General features: G+C 40.3%; 1 protein-coding gene across 1 annotated transcript in view; it reads left to right on the forward strand.

Moving 5' to 3' along the window:
- The first annotated feature begins 8,696 nt into the window (after positions 1-8,696).
- The window catches only part of wars2 (tryptophanyl tRNA synthetase 2, mitochondrial), a 31,660-nt gene continuing 22,790 nt past the window's right edge, over positions 8,697-17,566 (forward strand). The window contains exon 1 of the mRNA XM_085374877.1: positions 8,697-8,801. Within this exon, the coding sequence (XP_085231003.1) occupies positions 8,697-8,801 (105 nt within the window). The remainder of the gene's footprint in view (positions 8,802-17,566) is intronic.

Genomic DNA, 17,566 nt, shown 5'->3' on the forward strand with positions numbered 1-17,566 from the left:
CAGCTCTCTGATCCAACGTACAGAGTGTTTGACATCTGTATGTAGAGCAAATACCATTGACCTTTCCTTCGCTCTTTCCTGCGTTTAAATGAGAGTAAATTAGGTGCCATAATGTTGCAGCTGTTTTTAGTGGCTGCTGAGAAAACACCCAGACAGACGCAGGCACAAAGACAAACACACATATTTGTACACATGTGTGCTATTACTATTAGTGCAGACAGTTTATTCAGCACTCCAACTGTTCATCAGTCAGTTCAAGGGGAAGCAGGCTATGCATGCGCACAACTACATGACTGCCTAACAACGTCACGTTTAGATATCTGGATTTTTTTTCTTTTGCCAAGTATGACTTTAACCTTTTAGCCAACTGCTGATGCTTGTGTCTGTTAGTTTCACACCTTTCCTAAATAACGTCATTTAAACGTGGTTATATTGCACAAACAAAGAGATGTATTTTAAATGGCTGACATGGGGGGGTTGCACACAGAGGGGCATCCCACTGACAAATGATGCAATTTAACTCCATGTTGTGAAGGAAGGAAAAGATGACAAAAAGCCGAGGCATCTGATTTTGGGATCAGTCTTGAGGAATTACACTGCCGGGAAAACAAGGAACTGTCATTTAAATTGACTTTGTCTGCCTGAGTTGCATTTTCTTGGTGGGCTGTTTTGAAAAAATGGGGAGGGGGGTCATATCCAAAGAAACCATCATTATTTTTCACTTCATACGGAATAAATGAGCGCTGTCAGGCTGACTAATGACTGGGTCTCTGCTGCGGTGGAATCAAGAGAAGATCTCATCGTACCGGTGTCAGTCATTCTGTGATCAAGTCCAGCACTGATGGATTGTAGGATCTGGCTCTGATTTTATGCTACACTGGCATCCACTCATCCCCTGATCCCTTTGTTATTTTGGAAACGGGTAATAAACACACATGGAAGTAGACACTGTGTGCCAACTCACACTCGTGCACTCGTTCCTGCTCTGCACTCTACATCATTTTTTTATATTTTCCTACGATCTCAGCCCAGTCAGACTCTTCGAAACTCAAAAACAATAAATAAATAATAACATCAAGAAGGGCTAAAAGGACATGAAGTATGAATGCATTTGTGCTCTGCCTCCTGAAATGGTCACTGTTCAGACCGAGCAGATGCTCTTTGTTGTGACTTTTATTTTGTGCGACTTGGCTATGATCACTTTTAATGGAAGGAAGATCTTCCATATGAGAGGAAGCAAATCCCATATGGGAAATGTGGCTATAATTCTGAGAAGCATTTATAAAAGCACTCGTGGGAGATTTGTTTTATTCAGCAGTGTCAACTATTTATTTATCAGTTGATTGATAAATACCAAATTCTGCTTTTTCATGGTTGAAAATTTCAAAAAATAAACACCTGATGTGGCAAATATTTTATTTTATTTTTCCTGCAAAATAAGGAGTAAAGATGTCCAAATAATAATAATAATAATAATAATAATAATGATGATGATGATGATGATGATAATAATAATAATAATAATAATAATAATAATAATAATAATAATAATAATAATAAGTACACTTGTAGTATTTGCCTCAAATCAGAAGTAGCAAGAAACTAAAATAAAGTATAGGTACCTCAACTTTTTTTTCTTTATTTTTTAATGGACACCTTATGCTCAATTTTTTCAACACAATTTTATCCATGGATATGACTGGAGTCACCTTGCATGATACACAATTAAGTATATTTTATCGCAAACTGAGCTTGAGCTGCTGTCTGAAACTAGATGTTTTCAGCCCCTGCCTCTTCTGACTGGATGCCCCTTTGCAATCACAAGGTTTGAGCTTTACAGCACAGAACTTTAAATGTATTTACTTTTCATCACTGTCTTACAGAGTTGTCTGTTTACAGAGTGTTGCTTTCAATATATTGCAGTTTATGTATACTCCAACACGTACTCTAAAATTTACAATTCAATAAGTAATTAACACTAACTCTATGTCAGCAAACGTTTACCATCAGCTTAGGTATAAGAGCAAATTAAAACTCACACATGAAAATGGTCAAGATTAGTTTCAGGTGTGATTCACTCAAGTGAAAGACTTGTTTAGGGTATTTAGATTTTGACAAACAAACAAAAAACTCTAAAAATACCTCTGATAATATTCAGATCATTGCCAGCCTTCCCCTCTGTCTTACTTGCGGACTTTACTGAGGCGCCCTTTGATCTCATTCAGTTCTGTGTTTCACCCTGTCTGCCCCCCTGCTCCTGTCCTGTCAGCACTACAATAGGCAGCGAGAAAAGGTGCTGAAACAGACTGCCTCCCTGTGGGACCTCAACACCCCTACTACTGACACACACACACACACACACACACACACACACACACACACACCTAATTGTACAATTAACAAGGATGACAGTAAAATTATTCAACACATATATTTTGTCATTTATTTTGATGGTGATCCACAATTCCCTCATATGTGACTTAGTGGTTTCTCTGTACAGCTTTTAAGATAATAAATAAGATAGTAAATAGACAGACTTTTATCTCAGTCTCAGTCTCGGTGCATGTGAGTGATCAGAACATTTTATTCTGCTTTCTAGTTTATCGTGTGTGTTTTCTTCGTCTGTGGGATTTGCCAGTTTTTAAGTTTTGAAAAGTTCCTTATCTTTGCTTCTTCCCTTGCATCTCCTTTGCACTGACATCACGTGAGCATTTCGGACACCTGGACTCTTTCTCCACTGTGTGCTGTTATTCAAGAATGTTCAGAACAGGTTTTTTTTTCCTTCGAACAAGCTGAATTAAATCAGGTCTGACAGTCAAAACTACTTTTTTATAGTGGTTATGAAGGGTTACTATAAATACTTTTTTTTGAGTGACAAGATTGTGTTAAATAATCTTATCAACCACATGGAAAAGTGCTGATAGTTTACTGTCCACATTTTTTTCCAGGGGGAGGGTGGGTCACTGTATAGAGAAAGAGAAAGAAAATGCAAAGAGCTGACAAATGCTCCCTCTTTCTCATATGCACAGTCACACAGAATGGTAATGAAATCCAGATCCTCCTTAGGGAAGCAAACATTGCTTTACACAAAATACTTTGTCCTGAATGTTTATTATGCTTGCCGAGGCTTCCCACTCGGAGCCGGTGAGGGAAGGACGCTGCAGGCTGTGTGCGGTCAGGCCGACATTTCAATCACTGACACATTCTCTGTGCTTCTTATTATTGTGCTTAGTTATTATTATTATTGTAATCCCTCCAGCCAAATTCTATCATTCCAGTGTTCAGCCAGTGCTGTAGCTGATTCTTTGCCTGCTCTTTTCTTCTTCTTTTTCTAAGTTTGTATTTCTGCCCAATAGTCATCTGTCCCTAAAGTGTCAGCCTGCTCAACTTCTGTTTGTCATTTTGTCTTCCATTTCTCTAGTTGTCTATCCATCCATCCATTCTTCCACCCACTTGGGTGGTGGACATCCTGTGGACTCTAAATACCTATAATGTCAGAGGGGAGATCCTGTCTTTCAGCATCAGGTTCACGAGCCCAAGGAACACACACACACACACACACACACACACACACACACACACACACACACACACACACACACACACACACACACACACACACATCTTGTGCTGCTCACTCAGCAGCCCACCACCCTCCAATCACGCCTTGCCCTGCTGTATTATTACAGGTGGAGTGTCGCCACCAGCTGGACTTTCCTACTGACATCTCTCCTCAGCTAAGGGTGGCTGCTGCTGAGAGGGAGTGTGTGTGTGTGTGATAGACATTGTACCATTTATGAGTGTTTACATGTTCAGTAATGAATAGATGCCGTATGTATCCCAAAGAGTCTCCTTACAAGCGTGGCCTTTCTTTAACGAGAGACGAGTATAAAAGATGGAGAATTCAAGAAGGTGAGGGGAGATAGGGAGCAAGAGGAGAAGGGATAGTGAGATAAAAAAAAGTGAAGAGGATGTGTGCACAACATTAACAAAAAAAAAAAAAAAGATTTAAGATGTGAAGTTAAGGTGGCAGAAGACCAGCAACAGTAGGAGGTGCAGAGAACCAGGCAAGAATGAAAAATGAATTGGGATGATTTGTGATGAAAGCACAAAGTCTTCACTCGTCACCTGGACAGCTTCCCTTCTGAAGATCAGACTGCAGATTTACGTCCCCCCCCCTCCCCCTCTGCTTTGATGTAAGTACCACATACACACTAAACACAGTATGAAGTGATTAATATTTATGGGTTGTGTGATTAATGCTCAAGCCTCAAAAAATGTGTTATTGTCAAACAAATGCTACAGATTCAGGTTGTCTGATACCAGGCTGAAGCAGTAACTCTAGCTGCAGGAACACAATGTGTCTCTAGCCTCTATTCACACAGTTTTTATTTTTTAAATATGAATACAAATAATTAAAAAGACAATATAAACAAAATTAGAAAATGAGAGATTATCTATAGGTTGAAAGTGCAGCTCACTCCGATCATTGCATTTCGTTTCAGGCAAAAACTATTTGCTAGAAAAAAAATGTAAACAACTGAATAAAAACCTAGAGTGGCTTTAAATTGTCATTTTACATTCATAAATATTTTTGTCTCACTTGTATGATGTTAATTTTTTAAAATTAAAATTACTTCCATAACTCCATTTGTTTTAATTTAAATCAGGGGTATCAAACATAAGGCCTGGGGGCCATTTTGGTCTGGCAAAGACTCCAATCTGTCCCACTAGGGGGCTTTGCGAAATGTGGTAGATGGCATAAATTTTGGACTAATTTCATGTGTTTTACAGCTTTTCCCCACTGATAAAGACCTCCCCTTTATCCATTCATACCACAACAAAGTAATTAAGTAAAGTAACAGGGTCATTTAATTGTTTATCTGTCTACAAGTGCAATTTCTTTATTTGCAGTAGCAAGGAGAAAGATATTTTCGATGAGTTAACAAAAACTTTCTGTTTTATAATTACAGGACAGTCTGGGTAATGATGCCAAGTGTCGTGCTGACAGATTTTTCTTGTCACTTACTGCTGTATAAAAACATTATTATGTAGAAAAACTGATTCTCACTGTAAATGTGTAGTTAAGCTGCTTCACACTGACAGAAATGAGAGATTTGCTGGTCTGGCCAAGTTAAGATCACGGTGGGCTGCATGTGCTGTAAAACTAGTTTGACATCCCTGATTTAAACTGTTGAATGAAATGTAATTCATATAATTAAATGCAATTTAGTTTTCGTCGTATTACACGTACAATGTCTTTGTGCTACAGAAAGCAACAGTTTATTAGTTGATGATTTAGTCCAAAGTGCAAAGCAGACCACAGATTGGCTACCTGAGTCAGCATGTGACCTGAGGAGGGTCTTAATGCACTGTCAGTCCAGCTTTAGTGTCCAGTCTGCACGCACTGTTGCTTTATCCAGTTTTATGACTTATGCTATTTCAATTTTCTACTTACATGCTAAACGATAAAATTAAAACACAGCAAATGTGGATCCATTTTTTTTCTTACCCCCAAGGGCCCCAGATTAGGCTAATCTGGCCTTCAAAGACTATGCTGCTAGGATTTATTATTATTGACTTCTGCAGGCATTAAATGTGTGTCAGTTTATCTCTGCCATGCTGATTAGAGCTACATGTGGTTTTACCCAGATAATTTATTTATGAGAGTCAAAGAAGCAAAAAAACCCCAAAAAACAGAGGAACTCCCTTTTAAAGAGAAAAAAGTGGAGGAGGCAGAGAGAAGGAAGAGAGGATAGACCTCTACTGGGTGGCCATGAAACAGGAGCTGAAGTTTTCTGCACAAATACACACACACACACACACACACACACACACACACACACACACACACACACACACACACACACACACACACACACACACACACACACCAGCAGGCATGCAAACCCATCTCACTGTTTGCTGTAAAGATCTTCCATCGCCTAGGTATGAGAGAAAACAAAGACCCATGTCCGTAAATCTGATGCACCAAAGAGCTCGGCCTCAGCGCCTCGGGAAATAATAATGAATATGGAATGATAGTCTGTATTTTGTACTGCAAATGCAACCAGATGCAAAAGGTGGATGGGAAAAAAATCAACAGCAGATGTTTGAGATATAAGAGGTCTCAGCGACTGTGAGCAGCCAGTGTGCCCTGCAAACATAATGTAACCTTAGCCAGCGTGCAGAATAATCACTTACAGTATGTGTATCACCACTTTGTAATGAGGGAAGCTATAGAGGAGTTCTGCAGCTGCTCCCTGCAGTTGTTAAAGAAGCAGGCAGACACAACAGCACCCAATTAACATAGAGATGTCAGACAATGAGGAAAGCACACATGTCTGTCACATTTCTATAGTCTACTGTATATGTGGTGGTGGGAAAGGGTGTAATTGCATATCTTTCTCTTCCATAAGCTGCACAGGCACAGACATGCATATACTGTAGCTCTGCACAGGCAGCTGGTGCACACGGGCAGGAAGGTCTTGTGTTGTTTTCAGTTGGAAGACTCAGTGATGAACTTTTCTCATATATTGTACAGTTTGGTGTTTTTTTTTAAATTTCCATTAGATCTCTGTTTTATTGGAGCTAAGAGCGAATTAGCTTTTTCATTCAAAAACCTGTCCTCAAGTGAAAAAGCATAAACTCTGATGATATGGTTATACCTCTCAGTGATACAGTCTTATTTCTGAAATGAAACGGGTTGATAGTAACAACAAAATTTGTTTTTTTTCTAAGGGAAGGAAAGACAAAAAAGTGGGCAGACTGAAACAAAACTGTAGGTTTTTTTTTAATAAGTAAGAGATTCCTGATATGTTGAGTAACTGGATGCAGACTTACTCCCATCAAACCAACAGCTTATTACATGAAATTCTCTTTCGTTGCTTTGTTGGCTGTCAGACAAACATTTAGTAATGAGAAGTAGTGTTAAGAAATGAAAGTGTTTTTGAGAAAAAAAAAACCCAATATAAATTTAAAACAGATGGTGGAAAGATGATGCTTTAAAATTAAAAACTGCTGGAATTTAAATGAAAAGCATAAAAAAGGCAGCAAGAAATAACATCATAATGAACTGCACTTACATATTTCACTATTCTTTTTTAGGTAACACTTTAGAAAACAGCCTACATCTTGGGGCAGAGCTCCCCTGCAATTAAATCGAAGTTTATTTGAAGTTACAATTTAACTTTATTTACCTGCTCATAGTTAAAGGTAACTACACTAGAATAAGGGGTTAACCAACAAAGAAATAATTATACTGCAAGTATCTTTAAGTAGTGTGTAAATGATTTTAGGTAGTGCACTTTTAATTGTGTAATTTTAAATGTAAAAAAAAAAATAATGTAAAGACTTCATAACATGGCCCACACTCCGAGAAGTACTCTATACATAAAATGCAAGATGGGAAATATTGTTTATGTTTCCACAAAATTACCACGAAATTTTGCATAATTAAAATTACTTGAGCAGTACTTGAAATGACTAACAGTATCATTTCTGTCTCGTCTCCTGTGAAATACCCAGAAGTTGGGCACTACGCAAATTACTTGTGCACTAGTTAAATTTACATACGTTGCTACTTAAAATGACTAATGCTATACCTAAAATTGCTTACAGAAAAATTAGTGTTACATTGCAGTTATTTCATTGTTATAATGGTTTCATTTTACCGACCTTTTTAGGTTCAATGAAACAGTACATAGTAATAAAAAATAATAATTAGGGGAATTACAACCTTAGATATCGGCCATATTATAACATGTTACCATTTATTTAATAGTGAAAATTTTGGATTCTACTAACTTGGCCACTGTTGTGTGTTGTGTGGCCAAGCAGTACTCAGTAATGGAAATATGCACATGCACTTTCCCCACTGGTATCACTGGACAAGAGTCTTATTTTCCTTAAAATGCCCAATATCACAGGATCAGACTATGGATGCAGTATAACCAGTGACTAAACTCAGTTGGGTACATTTGCTCAAGTAATTGGTAAAGTGTAGTTTTAATTTAGTATACTTTATTTGAGCATTTCTATGTTATGCTGGTTTCTTCTTCTATGCCCCTATGTATTATTTTTGTTTTTGCTGTTTTTACTTAATAAGGTATTATAAATATATTTTGATGATAAAACCTCTGCAAGCTTACTATTACTGAAGTAGTACAATTATGGCTTTTACCACAAATGCTTGCAGCAGATGGCTGCCCTCTCTGAACCTGGTTCTGTTGGAGGTTGCTTTTTGGTGAAATGACATTTTTCCTTCCCACTGTTGACAATTGCTTGCTCACAGGGGGGTGTGGGATTGTTGGGGTTTCTTTCTAATTTTTAGGGTCCTTACCTTACCATAGAAAGTGTCTTAAGGCAACTGTTGTGATTTGGCAACATACAAATTAAAGTAACACATCCTAAAACGTTGCTTGGTGCAAAATGAAGTTTAATTTCTTGCTGGTGCCACTTTTTGTATAATACAGTGAGGGCAAAGGATTGCATATAAACCTTAGGCTGTGTTGAGTGTTTGCCAAACCAGTTCTGATCTCTGTTTACTTCTGATTAAATATTAGGCTCTCATATGGGCTCCACCTCCCTCCGTAGGCCGCCCGTCCTGCCACCACATTTCAAAACGCTCTGACTCTGAATTGCCGCTGTCCTTTTTGTCCTTTCACAGCCGCCGTAGTTGGAAGCTATAATCAAAGATGGCGCTCCCCATGCGGAATAACTTGAAACATTTCCCCAGATTCATTCAGAAGTTAAACTCGCCTGTAAGGTTGCTTTGCGCAGGACTTCGTCCGGAAAACAAGGTATGCTTTGCAAGAAAGCTTTTGTAGTTATTCACGAGCTTCGTGGGTGAAAAATTCATACGCAATAAACGCTGTTCTGATAAGAGTTTCGTTGAAAGCGATGCTTTCGGTGTTTATTTCGTGTTGAGAACTCAAAGAAGGTCAGCTAATAAATGACCAATGCACATTAACAGGTGCATTACCCTTTGAAGCAGTTTAGATGGCTTCTAAGTGTTGTGTCCGTTTCTAATAAACTCACACTAAACATGCTCTGTGTGCTGCAGCAACACCTTGACGTGTAGTTCTTCTTTACAAGGAAGGTGGAAAAACTCAATAGAGGTGTATTATGGCAGGGGCGAGAATTTGCAGATTAGTCAGCCTCGCATATGTCCTATTTCGATCCAGTCCGTCTCATGCATGTGCACCATGAAGTGCTGTTTTGCAGACAAGGATGTATTCACAAATCTAACTGACATAATGTATCGAACAGGCGACACAACCTATGTTGGGTCACATTATCACCATATTTCCGTCATCACAGATATTTCTGTGACGTTAGTCAGGTGCTTGTTATTTCTTCTTTTACTCCCATTAAAAACACTTTCTCATTAGGTAAACTACCATAAGCTAATTAGAACCTAAACATCACTCTGACTCATTGTTTTTATTATTTTTTCCTGTAACCATGTGACTGATTTCTAAAAACTAAAAGAGAAGTATCAAAATCTGGCAATAAAACGCCAGATTCTTTATTGTGTTTACTTTATGATTTGATGTTTGCCTATATTAAGAATTTTCTTTAGACAGGGTTCTTTTCAGGGCTTGGCCAATTTATCTTTCTAAGAGTGGAGTTCTCAGAGACTGCTGATCATCCTGTGGTCAAAGCTTATTTCATAAGGAGCTGATGCCTGTGCTGTTGTTGCAGCAAAACTGTATAATAATCTCATAAGGGACCTGAGATCAGCCTCAGTGTGGCTGTTTTCAAATTTGAAATTAATTTGGGTTATTTCATGTAAACTGTGAGTGAATGTAGTGTCAGATTTTTGTTTATTCTGTTTTATATTAATGTAGAGCTCTTTGGCTTTAAATCTGGTTTAGGAATAAAAATTTCTTACTTATTTAAACAATTGAAAACAATGTGTTCAGCTACTGACAGAAGGTACAAAAAATTACCTGTAGATGAGTTACACCCACCTGATGTATTACCGAACAAAAGAAGGTGCAGCAGACTTGTGTAACAAAGCTAATGTCAGTAATTACATCATCTTCTAGGATGTTTAGAACTTCACTAGATGACAGGACATCAACCCATTTCTCTTTTTCACTCATCTCAATAATCTTCCTGTAGCCACTTTGATCTTTTGCTTATACCGAGGCTGCTGGCTTGCGGCTGGCTCTGAGCTCTGGTTAGCTTTAGCCACCTTTCCTTTGTTAGCTTTTTTAAAATATCCACGTTCAGCTGGGTCAGGGTGATATGAGTATATGGTTAGGTTTGTTGTTAGCAATGTTTTTGTGGTGGATTACTTTACCAACCTGTGTGTCTTTACTTACAGCGGAGAGCTTTCACGCTAATGACATGCTACTGTGTCACTGTACACAGTATGAAGTATGAAAAGTACTGACACTCCTTTTGGCGCAATGATTAAATTACACTCTTTAGTCGCAGCTGTTAGATTTCTTCTTGTTCAAAAGAAGAAAAAAAACTTGTACTTTTTGTTGCACTCTGGATGAAAATAAAGACAGATGATATTAAATTCAGGTTCCACATCCTGGAAATGAATATTCTCACTGAAACCTCATAAATACATTTTAAAAAAAACTGTTCTTTAAATTGCTGAAATGTACTGAAACGTAATAAGTTTAGCATTATTATTGTTGTTGTTGTTGTTGTGTTTTGTTTTTTTTTAAGTTTGATTAATTCAACTACGGGCAGCACGGTGGCACGGTGGTTAGCACTGTTGCCGCACAGCAAGAAGGTCCTGAGTTCAATTCCACCATCAGGCCGGGGTCTTTCTGTGTGGAGTTTGCATGTTCTCCCCGTGTTTGCGTGGGTTCTCTCCGGGTACTCCGGCTTCCTCCCACCGTCCAAAGACATGCAGCTTGTGGGGATAGGTTAATTGGATAATCCAAATTGCCACTAGGTGTGAATGTGCGAGTGAATGTGAGTGTGAATGGTTGTCTGTCCCTATGTGTTGGCCCTGCGACAGACTGGCGACCTGTCCAGGGTGTACCCCGCCTCTCGCCCTATGACAGCTGGGATAGGCTCCAGCGCCCCCCGCGACCCCGAAAAGGATAAGCGGAAGCGAATGGATGGATGGATGGATAATTCAACTACTTTTAGAATTTCCAAATTCATAATTAGACCCATTCTGGAAAAATTACAGGAATTCTGGAAATCAATCTAAAGTGATTAAAATGATGTGCAGTGTGGCTATAACTGGCTGGGATGAAGCTAAGTAGTGGATCTGGACAACTGCTGACAATTTGGGAAAATGTTCTGATCTGTTTTGAACCTGGAACGCCTCATTACACTTTATGTTTATTTTTATTCTGTGCAAGAATTCAATCATCCAATATTCTTCCTTTGGCTGGAGGAATATTGGAGGCTGGGGCCGTAGTTTGGACTAGAACAAAACATAGTTTCACCCAGTCCCTGTTGGAAAGGGATTCTGGGAAATGGAGGAAGTAAACTGAGATTGAATTAAGCAAGCAAGACATGGTTGTCTCAGTTATATAAACTAGTGGTGTCACAGTTCATTTTCTTTTTTCTTATCAAGAGTCATTTAGTGTGTTTTTGGTTTCTGCATGAGTTTGAAGATTTATTCCGTGATGTAACACGTTGTATTTGTTCACTATTTTAGTAGTTTTCATTTGCTCGTCTGGCTTGAGTTTGTTTTGTGGAGTTTATTTTCCTAGTCTGGCATGTGACATCACATCCTCAGTAGCACTCCTTAAGTGTACCTTTTTGACTTCAGTGGATTCGAGAAACACGCCTAATATAAGTCAGCTTAGGGCTTTTTATCATTGTGCAGCTGCCCTTGCGAAGCAAATGATGTGTTAAGGCAAACGATGAGTCCCTTGGCACACGTAAAAACAACCAGTTTGTTTCAGAGTAACAACAATCCTAAATATTGAGTTGTTCTGGCATGACTGTGCACCTCCAAACTTCACCCATCTGCTCAAAACTCCACTGCTGGTTGATGTACGAGCTGTAACACAGAATCTGCGTTCACTGCCATCTCGTCTGTATTTTGTTAAGCCAAAGTCTCTGGAGGGGCCGGAGAAGGTGTGCGACGAGAGGGGAGGAAGGGGTGGAAAGCTGGGGGGGACTCTGAAAGCATCACAGCGGTGCTTCATTACCAGCAATAACATCAGAAATGAAGTGTTGGTTTTCATTTGTTTTAATTTTCTCCAAATGTGGACGGCCGAGTGCAAACACGAGCGTGCTCACAATGCTCCGAGGTGTGATGTGCGTCAAACAAGATGCTCTTTTAGAGGTTTTTCTGCACTGTAAAAAGTCAGTGAGCCTCAACGGACTGACACAAAGATGAAGTGCGACCGTTTGTCAGATGCTTTTGATTTGGAGAGAAATGTTTGTCGGCTGTGGTTTGCTTTTAAATATTGGTCTCCTTGATGCCTGTTTGGGAAAGCAAATATCAGCGAGGAAACATCAACTTGCCAAGGCCTAAAATTAAAATGTGTTTTTGTTTTGCTTTGTTTTTTGCAGTCCTGGCTGGATGAACGGGTTAGAAACGCATGTTTTTCCCAGCTTTTTTTGGTGGTGAGAGACATTGCAGCTGAAAGGTATAAAATGTCTTAGAATGCAGTTGTGGTGCTGATTAGTGCATCAATTCCAAAATTATTTCAGGAATTATGCAGATGAACGTCTTTTTTTGTTTTAAGTCTTGAGATCAAAACTCTAGTTGTTGTCATTGCTTTGGAGGCCCGGAGCCTACACACCAGTCTTCAGAGGGAAGAGGAAACTACACAGCCTGTGTCTGGGACGGCATGGTGATGAATTGGATGCGCAACACAGAGGCTGCGTACAAAAAGGGGGAGAGCAGGCTGCAGTTTCTAAAGAAGTTGAGATCCTTCAGTATGTGCAACAGCCAGTACTAGGCTGCGGACTGCTGGCAGAGCAGCATTGGAGCTGTGCGATGACTGAACTGAATAAACTCATCGGGAAGGCTGGCCCTGTGATTGGCTGCAAATTGGACTCTTTGGGAGGTCACTTAACAAACTGTAATCCATCCATCCATCCGCTTCTCCTTTTCAGGGTCGCGGCGGGCGCTGGAGCCTATCCCAGCTGACATAGGGCGAGAGGCGGGGTACACCCTGGACAGGTCGCCAGTCTGTCGCAGGGCCAACACACAGGGACAGACGACCATTTGCGCTCACATTCACTGCCGCATTCACACCTATGAGCAATTTGGATTAATCAATTAACCCAGTGGTTCCCAAACTTTCCCCCCTTTGTTTTACAAGAAAAATGTTCACGCCCCCCCCCCCCACACACACACACACAAACACATCCTCCAACCACACACACCCATATTTTGCTCCATTGCGGTTTATTTCACACCTCAAACATTTAGTAAACAATTAAGCAAATACAAGTAAACTGCAATAAATTACAGGTAGTAATAAAATAAACTACCGTATTTTCACGACCATAAGGCGCGCTGTACTAAAAGGCGCAGTCTCAGTTATGTGTGCCATTACTGTATTTAACACACACATAAGGCGCACTGGATCATAGGGCGCATACAAGTACAGTATGCGTATTTAAAAATAAAGCGGGAGCAAACCTGAGTTCGGTACCTTACTCACATTTTTATTACCAGTAATCGTCATCATCAACAACACACAAGCACACAAGTGTGCGTATTTAAAAATAAAGCAGGAGCAAAACAAAGTTTGGTACTCACGTTTTTATCATCAATCAAACCCATCGAAGTCCTCATCCTCTGTGTCTGAATTGAACAGCTGCGCTAAATCTCCATCAAACATGCCAGGTTCACTGTCTTCACTGTCAGAGTCACTTTCCGTGCCGTGCGGCTCCTCGGAAATGATGCCGGCTTTTGCGAAAGCTCGAACAACAGTGCCAGCAGACATGTTAGCCCAAGCATCTACAATCCATTCGCAAATTGTGGCGTAACTCGCCCGGCGCTGCCTTCCACTCTTGGTGAAACTGTGGTCACCATCGGTCATCCATCGCTCCCAGGCCGCTCGCAGCCTTACTTTGAACGGGCGGTTCACACCGATGTCCAGCGGTTGGAGTTCCTTTGTCAGGCCTCCCGGAATGACAGCAAGCTCACAGTTCATTTGTTTCACAAGTTTTTTTTCACATCGGCTGTGAGATGGGCACGCATAGAGTCACAGATCAACAGCGATGGTGATGCGTGGAAAAAACCACCTGGTCTCCTTACATACACCTCCCTCAGCCACTCTTTCATCATTTCCTCATCCATCCAGCCCTTTTCATTTGCTTTAATGATGATTCCTGCTGGAAACTTCTCTTTAGGCAAAGTCTTTCTCTTAAAAATCACCATAGGCGGCAGTTTCTGTCCATTAGCATGGCAGCCAAGCACAACAGTAAAAGAAGACTTTTCGTGCCCCGTTGTGCGTATCGCTACCGTGCAGGTCCCCTGCTTCTCCACAGTGTGACTCACCGGGATGTCAAAAGTGAGCGGGACCTCGTCCATGTTAGTGATGTGGCTGGGCTGGATGTTTTTGTCGCCGATGTGTTTGCTGCAGTAGGAGCGGAAGATGGCCAGCTTTTCCTTATAATCCGCTGGAAGTTGCTGCGCTACCGTAGTCCAGGTCCGGATGGAAAAATGGCACCGTTTCATAAAAAGTGAAAGTGAAACTGCTTTTAGCCGAATGGTGACCGTCAAAACGCTTCTCCCGCTCGTTCTTTGCTCGATGATCCACCGCTCGAGTCTTTCCTCCAACTCGGGCCACCTCGCCTTATGTCCGCGGAAACTCAGCTGCGTTTTCTTGACCTGCCGGAGCTTGTTTTCCAGCTTCCTCCATTTGCGAACCATCGATTCGTTAATCTTAAATTCTCTCGCCGCTGCTCGATTTCCATGTTCCTCCGCGTAGCTGATGGCCTTCAGTTTAAACTGTGCTTCATAAGCGTGTCTCGTTGCCATTTTCAGGGTTGCGCCCACACTTCACCCTTTAGCGTTCTCATGGTGTTCTCTACTACGTCCTCCTTACAACACACAGGGCGCACTGCGCTATAGGGCGCGCCGTACTTTTTGAAGAAAATCTAAGACTTTTAAGTGCGCCTTATGGTCGTGAAAATACGGTACTAACTCTTTTACGCTGCGTCCGCACCTACACGGGTATTTTTGAAAACGCAGCTGTTTCGTCCACACGTAAACGGTGTTTACAACCGAAAACTGAGATTTTTAAAACTCCTTTTTTGCGTTTCCGTGTGGACGAGGAATACAGAGTTCGTCACGCAACGTCAAAGGGATGTGCCTTTTTTCACGTCACGCTGTGCGCCACGTTATTGTTTACATGAGAGGAATTGCAGAAACAAAATACTGTTAATCTGACTATCTGCAGGTTTTACACGCTTACATACACACACAGTTACTGTCCCTCCGTTTACAAAGGCAGAGGCGTCACGGTGTGATTATTTTACATGTAGTTGTTTTTTTCCTGTGTAATAATATTCAACATTGCTATCAATACATTTTTCAAAAAATGCCTCCCTGTGCAAAATGGGTTTAAAACCATAAACGGCTGTGGGATCCTGTTTGTCCGTGATTTAGACAGGGGGAATAAATCGTGGCAGGATCAGCCTGATGTTATTTGTATCCCACTATAACTTTACTGTATAAAGAGCTAATATCTCCAAAGTATTTAGTTATTACAACAAGTGTTTGTGAACTAAAAATCAAGAATGTGGGATCCTGTTTGTCCATGATTTGAAGAGCCCAGCGCTGCTCCCTACGAAGGGGAAAACCAATTCTGTAGGGAAGATTTGCTTCACCATATTTTCTAGTCTTTGGCTTAGAATGAAGTTGGTTTGGAAACATATTCAGCGATGCTTCATCTCCTGCTTTGCGTTTGTGTGGGCGCCCGTGATAGCAGTGTCCAAGCGTTGTTGTTGTTGTTGTTGTTTTTTTGTTTTGTTTTTTCCCCCCTTTTCATTCCGAGCCTCCCCTGCAATGGCTCTGCGCCTCCCCTAGGGGGCGGGCCCCACACTTTGGGAAGGTCTGAATTTTAAATGTTATATACCTATGTGGTATGTGACTTTTGTTGCCATGATACCATGTCTCTCTTGGAAATGAGATTTTTAATCTCAATGAGATTTTTTTACCTGGATAAATAAAGGATTAATAAAAAAAATTAACCTATCCCCAGAAACTGCATGTCTTTGGACATGCAAACTCCACACAGAAAGACCCCGGCCTGAATTGAACTCAGGGCCTTCTTGCTGTGCAGCAACAGTGCTAACCACTGTGCCACCACTTGCTGGACATGCAGCAGAGAAGCTTTCTAAAGGGCTCAAGCTACGTCTGTACAGCGTAACACATCTAACAGGGAATCATCTGTTTTCTCATTATAATCACTTATTTCAACTTTGCACTGTTACAACTCTTAAAACACTGTTACACTAAACCACTTTTATGCCATCATTGTTTTTTTTCACTACTTCTTTTTTTTATGAGAACTTTCGAAATAAGTAAAGTATATCTATATTTTCTTTATTTATTTTTATTTCATCTTGTGAGTTCCTTAGCCAGGTGTCTTACTCATTACAAGCACATGAGACGAGGTATCACAGGTATTTAATGATTTAAAAATCCAAGATATTGGCCGATGTTATTTCTTTTCTTTTCAGACATAAGAAACAAACAAATTTCCCAAAATTTATGAGACCTTCGTAAAACGATATGAAAATACAGTTTAAAAATAACTTGTTTATGCTTCAGCGGGCTCTGCTTGGATTAGCTCGTTGTCGTGTTTGTGGCGCTCCAAACACAGGGACACTGCAGGGCGCCCTCTGTTGGAGGAACTATGCAACATCAACAGTCATAACATCAATAAATAGTTTTCGTCCTGTGTCTTTAGTTTTTAATTACATTTTTTCTGTTATAGGCTGTTTTAAAAATTCAATATCGTTAATATCAGATAGCTGGTACATCAGTGGAGCTCTGTCTAACTCGATATATTTACTGTTAAGTTTTTATGTGTCTAAATTAAATGAAAAAGAGGCATTAAGTAATTTTTAATACAGTATATATTGTCTTACACTAGCTTTTAGAGGTACTGTGATAGCTTTTTATTTTTTTTGTCCTCAACAAAAAAAAACAGTTCTCAGTTAAAAATAAGCAAATCTTTATATATAAATCTTTGTATCTTTGCACTTGAGAAACTGCAGATTTGTTTGGATAGCACTGAAATATTTCTACTGTAACTCTACAGCAGGGGTCCCTAATCCCAGTCCGCGAGGGCCAGTGTCCCTGCAGGTTTTAACTCTCACCCTGGGTCAATACACCTGAATCACATGATTAGTTCATTACCAGGCGTCTGAAGAACTTCAAGACATGTTGAGGAGGTAGTTTATCCATTTAAATCAGCTGTGATGGATCAAGGACACATCTAAAACCTGCAGGGACACCGGCCCTCGTGGACTGGGATTGGGGACCCCTGCTCTACAGCGGAGTTACCTCCAGCCTCACATCACTTGTAAATATGTTCCTCCCCTGTCCAGGCATCCCCGGCCTGTGCTCCTGTTATTGGTTGATATCAGTCATGTCAGCCCC

This window comes from Diplotaxodon limnothrissa, linkage group LG16 (genome assembly GCF_057381915.1).
Source record: "Diplotaxodon limnothrissa isolate DT_005_m linkage group LG16, D_limnothrissa_male_GT1.1, whole genome shotgun sequence".
In the NCBI taxonomy this organism is placed as follows: domain Eukaryota; kingdom Metazoa; phylum Chordata; class Actinopteri; order Cichliformes; family Cichlidae; genus Diplotaxodon; species Diplotaxodon limnothrissa.